We start from the raw sequence: 6,588 nt of genomic DNA, 5'->3' as shown, positions 1-6,588 counted from the left end.
TCCACCCCGTGGCTCAGGGCTTCACAGTGTGGAGCAAGAGCAAGAATGTGAAGGCACTTGGCCCTGGAATTCTCAGGAGGGTGGAGGGCTGGGGAGAGCAGAAAGGACAGCCGCAGCATCGTGAGGGTGTGGGGGACCCACCAGAGGGCGCCCAGGCCCCCTGCCCATCTTCGGCCCTCACCTCCTCTGCGCCTGGTCCGGCTTGTCCAGCAGGTGGCAGCCTCTGCCTGCGCGCAGCCCTCCCTCGCCCCGCCCACTTGGCCAGCTGGACTCTGCCGGGTCCTCTTGGAGAGGCCGTGATCTGCCTCAGCAAAGAGGGGTAGCTGTGGATGGAATTTAGGGTACAAGGCAGTGGCGTACCGCTCCCCCGCACCCACCATTTTTACAGCCAGGTCTCCAGCTTCTTATGGGACCTCCACCACGATGGTGTCTGTGAGCCCCATTGCGATGAGAGAAGCCCTCCAGTCTGGGGTCAGGCAGAGTTCAAATCCATCCCCTGCCACTTCCTGCCACTGGGCCTTGGGTAGATGCCTCTGTCCTCTGAGCCTCAGGGTCCTCATTTGTTTTGTTGGGATTAAAGGCATTGATGGTTATGAGATGTCCAGCACACAGTAGAGGCTCACAGATCTGTTTTGCTTCCTAGTCCATGCATGTGTGTGTCCCGGGCTCGGGGGGAAACCAGGGCAGAGTGGAGGCCAGAGGGGAGCTGAAGAGCCTCTGCAGCCCCACTCTCTTCTTCATGATTCCCCAAGACTGTTGATGGGGCCAGACGGCCCCTCAGAGAGTCCCAAGTGTGTGGGGAAAGCGGGGGGTGGTGGGCTGTGGGTATGTGAGGACTCCAAGGTCAACGCTTGCGAGAACGAGGGCATTTCTAAGGCGCTCGCATGTGGCAGGGTGAGGAGTGAGTGTGCACCTGTGTGTCAGGGCTACGTCCGGGACACGTGTGAGTGAGAGCACTGCTGATGGTCGATGGGAGCACCCGGAGAATCGGCGGTTGGGGTGTGCGGGTGTGACCGTTTGTATCCCTTGGTGTCTGTAGGTTTAGGGGTGCGCCCTGCAGGTCTCAGGGAGTGGGTGTGTGGGTGAGGAGTGAATGAGTCTTGGTCCAGGAATGTGGGTCCACGTGCGTCTCAGGAAGTGTGTGTGAGTGTGTGATGTGTTTACACATGAGTTTGAGCGGCACAAAGGTAAAGTTGGCTTCCTTTGGAGAAAAGCACAGGGCATGTCCAGGACTGAACTTCTGGTCTCCTCATCCTTCTCATCCACAGAGGACACAGTGAGGCTCTTGCTTCTCAGCAGCACCCGGACAGGCCAAGTGGGGCCCCGGGAGTGGACCAGGAACATTCCAGACCCTCCAAGGCCCCAGTGCAAGCGGGATGCATGCCCAGCCTTCACGCCTGCCAGGGTAGAAGTCCAGAGCTGGACTCAGGACACCCGGCAGGGAGGACTTTTGGATGCCCTTGGATCAAGTGCTCCCTGTCTCTGAGCCCCTGTGTTTCTGGTTCAGCCTTGGAAGGGACATGTGCCATGTGTCAGGTGTGTGGCTGTGGAGGCTGGTGAGGGGAGCAGGTAAACACACATGTTTGGGCATCAGCAGGACCTGGGGTCAACCCACCCCCTCCCCTCACACGCTGCTGCTGCTGCTGCTAAGTCGCTTCAGTCATGTCTGACTCTGTGTGACCTCACAGACGGCAGCCTACCAGGCTCCTCCATCCCTAGGATTCTCCAGGCAAGAATAATGGAGTGGGTTGCCATTTCCTCCTCCAATTCACGCATGCATGCTAAGTCACTTCAGTTGTGTCTGACGCTGTGCAACCCCATGGACAGCAGCCCACCAGGCTCCTCTGTCCATGGGATTCTTCAGGCAAGAATACTGGAGCGGGTTACCATGTCCTTCCCCGCCTTACATGCTAACCTTGGGCTTTACGTTTTCCTTAACACTTACTCAGTTTCATCATCTGTAAAATGGGGTCAGTCATAATACCCAACTCAGAGTTCAACTGTAAAGACTAAATAAAATACAATTAAGGCTAAAACGTATGTGTGTGGGCTTGGTCGCTCAGCTGTGTTAGACTCTTTGCGATCCCATGGACTGTAGCCTGCCAGGCTCCTCTCTTCATGGGGATTCTCCAGGCAAGAACACTGGAGTGGGTTCCCATGCCCACCTCCAGGGGATCTTCCCAACCCAGGGATCGAACCCAGGTCTCCCACATTGCAGGCACATTCTTTACAGTCTGAGCCACCTGGGAAGCCCCTTATTAATGCACCAGGAACTCCTCTGCAATTTTCATATATCAAGTCATTTCATCCTCCCAACAACACTTCCCTGGTGGCTTAGATGGTAAAGCATCTGCCCTCAATGCTGGAGACCTGGGTTCGATCCCACGGTTGGAAAGATCCCCTGGAGAATGAGATGGCACCCCACTCCAGTACTCTTGCCTGGAAAATCCCATGGATGGAGGAGCCTGGTAGGCTGCAGTCCATGGGGTCGCAGAGTGGGACACGACTGAGCGACTTCACGTCACTTCACTTCAACGATGCATTGAGGTGGGTGCCGTCAGTATTCCCACTTTACAGATCGGGAAACAGATTCACCAAAGTCACGTAAAATGCACATAATTGGATTTAAGCAAATGGTGGCCCAGGATTCGAGCCCAGGCTGATGAGGCTCCCAGGACCTCCTAAATACCTGCTGTAAAATGCTAAATATGGGCCTGGCTTGTAAGCACTTAAATAACTGTTGTTATTCTTCAGCCTCCCTCCCAGTGCCCGAGGTAACCAGTGAACTTCAGGCTCAGCAGATGTGGATTCAGATATTTATTCCAGGAAGAGTTCCAAGACATGATCTCCATTCAGGCAGCTAAAGCAATAGAACCCCCATTTGGTAGGGCAGAGCAGAGATGGCCAGAGAGGGGGAGTGAGTGGGCCAGGGTCACACAACAGGATGCAAGAGGCCACGGTGGGGACCGGGGTCAGGGGGGTCTTCCCTGCTCAAGCAGATGGGAAGATGAGGAAGCCACTGAAGATGCTATCGGCCTCTGAGCCTTGGTAAATGCGGCCCTTACTGGGATCTTTTTCAATCCAGACCTGGTCTCCCTGCTGGAGATGCAGCACTGTGCCCCCAGACACCACCTGAAAGAATCCCTTGCTGTTGAAGTCACAGAAGCCCAAGGGCTGGATCTGGTCCCTCCGAGAGGACCTGATGGACAGGCAGATGTCCCAGTTGGACACCACCTGGAAGGTGAAATAGTAGTAGCCTGGGACAGAGCAGCGGAACCTGCCTGTGTTGTTCTGGTACACGTTCTCCTGGTTGGTGATGACCTTTCCGAAGACGACCACGTTGTCTCTTGAGACAGAATTCGGTCTCACGGCCGAGAAGGCTGGCCGTGGCTGGTCCTTGATGTTCCCGGGGCTGCCTTTGGTGCCTTTCAATCCTGGGAGGCCAGCGGGCCCCATGGGACCAGAGGGTCCTGGGTAGCCCATTCTGCCTGGGTTTCCAGGGGGTCCAGGGTCACCCTGGTCTCCTTTAAGGCCGCGGATGCCTGTCTGGATGGCAGGCGCCCCTGTGGGGAGAAAGGTCAGGTTGGGAGTGAGAGTCTGGTATCCTCCAGACCTCAGGCAGGTGGCTGGGGCCCCAGATAGCTGTGGGATAAGATGGTAGGGGAGTGTCTGGGCCTGATTGATTCTGGCTAGTTCTCTGTGACCTTGGACAAGTGTCTCAACCTCTCTGAGCCCCAGCTTGTTTGTCTGTAAAATGAAGGGAAATTGAACAGACACTGGAGGAAGGATCAGGTTCTGGGAAAAGCAGTCCCCTGGCTTCACCACACTCCTGCCCACAGCTGGGCACTCCACACCTCCCCTGTCCCCCGCCAGGCCGTTGACCTCGACTTCTTCCGATTCAGGGACTACCTGTAGGATGCCTGGGTGCAGATCATTGCAAATGCCTAGGCAGATCTTTCTGGTGGTCTATGGACTGGGAGCCTCAGGGTGATTACACGAGACCATCTTTCCCAGCTCTGGTCTTGCCCTCCTCCCTTCTCCTCCACCCGTGGCCTTTTTGCTAGAATATGAGTTTCTGAAGCTTGAAGGGGCAGGGAAGCTGGAAGCAAAAAGGGTCGTTGTTATGGATTGATCCCTCTCCACATGCTAGGTGGGGTCTTTCTCTCTTTACAGATGAGGCAATGAGGCTCAGAGAGGGTGAGTAACTCACTCAAGGTCAAACAGCAAGACAGGGCTCTCAAATTTAGAGACTAGGGCATTTGTCTTTTTGGTGATTGAACAAAGACCGAGGCTGGGCACAGCTTTAGGACCTTTCATAGGCCTTGCTTGAAGTGGCCTACTCTCCAGAGGGGGACAGCAAGGCCAAAGAAAGAGGATGTGGCAGTTAAGGGGGATACAGAGAGGCCCCGGGGGCCTGTGTACACAGCCCTGGGAGAAGGCTGGGCCCTGGGACCAAGCACAGACTGGAGGGGCTTCATGTGGGGGCCCAGGTCACTCCTCTGTTTCTCACCACCCCTCTGAGCCACCACCTCCAGGAGGCCAGCCCCAGCCCAGGGATGCAGGGCCAGGGGCCCGAGGGAGGGCTTACCCGGCTCCCCTCGCTCCCCCTTGAGGCCTGGCCGTCCGGGTCGGCCAGGTATTCCTGCGCTCCCGTGAGTCCCATCCGGGGCTCGGCACACGTCCTCAGTCACGGAGGAGGCCAGGGAAATGGCCAGCATGCTGATCACCAGCCAGCCCCAGGGGGCTTCCATGGTCCCACTGTGGAGACAAGGGCAGGGCCTGGGCAGGCTGGACGTCACACACTCGTGCACACCCAACTCACACGCTTGGACTGCGCCCCACCCCCCCACCATGACATCTATATATGTCTCTGACCATTGTGCACATACCCCACCCAGGGCCTTTGAAGTCCACCCTCCACCCAGCTCCAATGGCACCCCAGCATACACACAGAACCACAAACTCACACAGATTGACACACACAACTGACCATACCCATAGGGTTACACACTCAGACACACGAACATAGCTTTTAGCCCTTGCACACCTATACAACACAATAAGCAAACTTAAAAGTCCGCCACACACCCCTGGACACTCCGATGGACACACTCCATCCCTCACTTACCTGGACACACACAGTCATGTGCTCCCTACAGATGATCGGTTCCTTTGAATAAATATTTTTTGAGTGCCCGCTCCCTGTTTAATGAACACTCTCTCACCCAGATGGCAGAGTTGCACATCCACACCAGAATTCACAAACACACAATTCCCCCACACACGCGGTCCCTCTTAGCACCCACTGGAGGACAGATGGCTGACTGTCCCCTGCTGGCCCCCTCTGTGGGCCCCCTCTGTTGGGCTCTGACACCCCAGCCTTTTCCCAGCCTCTTGTGTTTTGGTGGTGGGCCAGGATCCAGGAATTCTGGTTAGAGCTGATGGCTCTGTGGCTACCTCCCACCCTCCCCCGCAGCCTCTGGAGTTAAGGTCCCCCCATTTACTTATTCTGGGTCTTGGATCACTGCCCCCCAGCCCTGTCCTGGCACAAAACCAGCCACCAGCACTCTCCCTCCTCCCTGCCCAGTCCAGTCTCCTGGGCCACCTCCCCTGGCTCGCGAAACATCACAGCCGCCTTCCCCATCCAGCCGTGGCCTCACCTGTGTCCAGTCTTCAATGCACTGGATACTCTGGCCCTTCACGCGGGGACCCCTGTGGGACACCCAGCAGGGCCGTGCTGGCCTGGGGCCAAGTTTCACATCCCTTCCCACTTCTCCTTCCCCTTCCCTGGCACCACCCTGGGGCCAGAGGCCAGCAAGGGACATTTTGAGCAGACCTCAGCAAGACTGGAGCACGGGACATCCTACCCCAGCCACAGCTGGTGCAAGCAGAGGACAGCGAGGCGAGAGGCTGCCGGGATGGGGGCGGAAGAGGGGTTCCCGGGGGGCAGTGAGACTCCCGGAGGCACAGAGCAGCAGGGTAGAAGGAACCTTCTCTCAAATCAGTGACTTGTAGGACTTTTTCACGATCACAGAAGCAGCACGTATTCATTGCCAAAAGCTTGGAAATACAGAAAGGCACAGAGAAACAAGGACAGTGATGCAGTGGTGAGAGGCTCGGTCATCAGCTTTCTAGACTGCCACTTCCTCACTGCATGTCCTTGGAACTGTACTTAAATTCCTGGGGCCTCAGTCTTTTTTTGGTTGTCATTCATAAGTTGGAAGCAACAGATTCTACTTTGCAGTATAAAGTTTTAGTGACATAATACACATACAAAACACTGGACACTTAATAATCAGCTTTTATCAACATTTAAAAATCAAAAACTAAAAATCAGCAATAAACGCCCATCCAGAGAACTGCTGTCACCATTTGGAGGAATCGCCCAGCCTTGCTCGAGGTCACCGACGGGGGGCCCACTGCCTGTCAGCCCAGCTCCCTTTGTCGTTGCCAGCCCAAGAACGCCTTTCTTTAGACTGAGTGATCCTGTCTCCCCCAGAGCGGAAGCCCGTGTGTTCAGGCCTGGGCTGGCTGCTCTTTCTGCTTCTTCCCATGGCTGTGCTTTGTCATTGCTGTCGTTGCTTTATT

At 56.0% G+C, this 6,588-nt stretch overlaps 1 protein-coding gene across 2 annotated transcripts; it reads right to left on the bottom strand.

Annotated features, from left to right (window-relative positions):
- Positions 1-2,802: 2,802 nt before the first annotated feature.
- On the bottom strand, positions 2,803-5,764 carry C1QA (complement component 1, q subcomponent, A chain). 2 transcript variants are annotated; one of them, XM_010830013.1, is made up of 3 exons: positions 5,661-5,764; positions 4,589-4,758; positions 2,803-3,563 (listed from the first exon to the last, which is right to left on the bottom strand). In XM_010830013.1, the coding sequence occupies exons 2-3, from the start codon at positions 4,749-4,751 to the stop codon at positions 2,992-2,994; spliced, it is 735 nt and encodes a 244-aa protein (XP_010828315.1). In that variant the 5' UTR covers positions 4,752-4,758; positions 5,661-5,764; the 3' UTR covers positions 2,803-2,991. The 2 variants fall into 2 exon arrangements, with proteins under 2 accessions (XP_010828315.1, XP_010828316.1); XM_010830014.1 differs by lacking the exon at positions 5,661-5,764 and adding an exon at positions 5,129-5,208.
- Between the last annotated feature and the right edge of the window lie 824 nt (positions 5,765-6,588).

This window comes from Bison bison, unplaced genomic scaffold (genome assembly GCF_000754665.1).
Source record: "Bison bison bison isolate TAMUID 2011002044 unplaced genomic scaffold, Bison_UMD1.0 scf7180017864516, whole genome shotgun sequence".
Classification (NCBI taxonomy): Eukaryota; Metazoa; Chordata; class Mammalia; order Artiodactyla; family Bovidae; genus Bison; species Bison bison.
The sequence above is the reverse complement of the archived record's forward strand: the minus strand, read 5'-3'. Positions and strand labels throughout refer to the sequence as shown.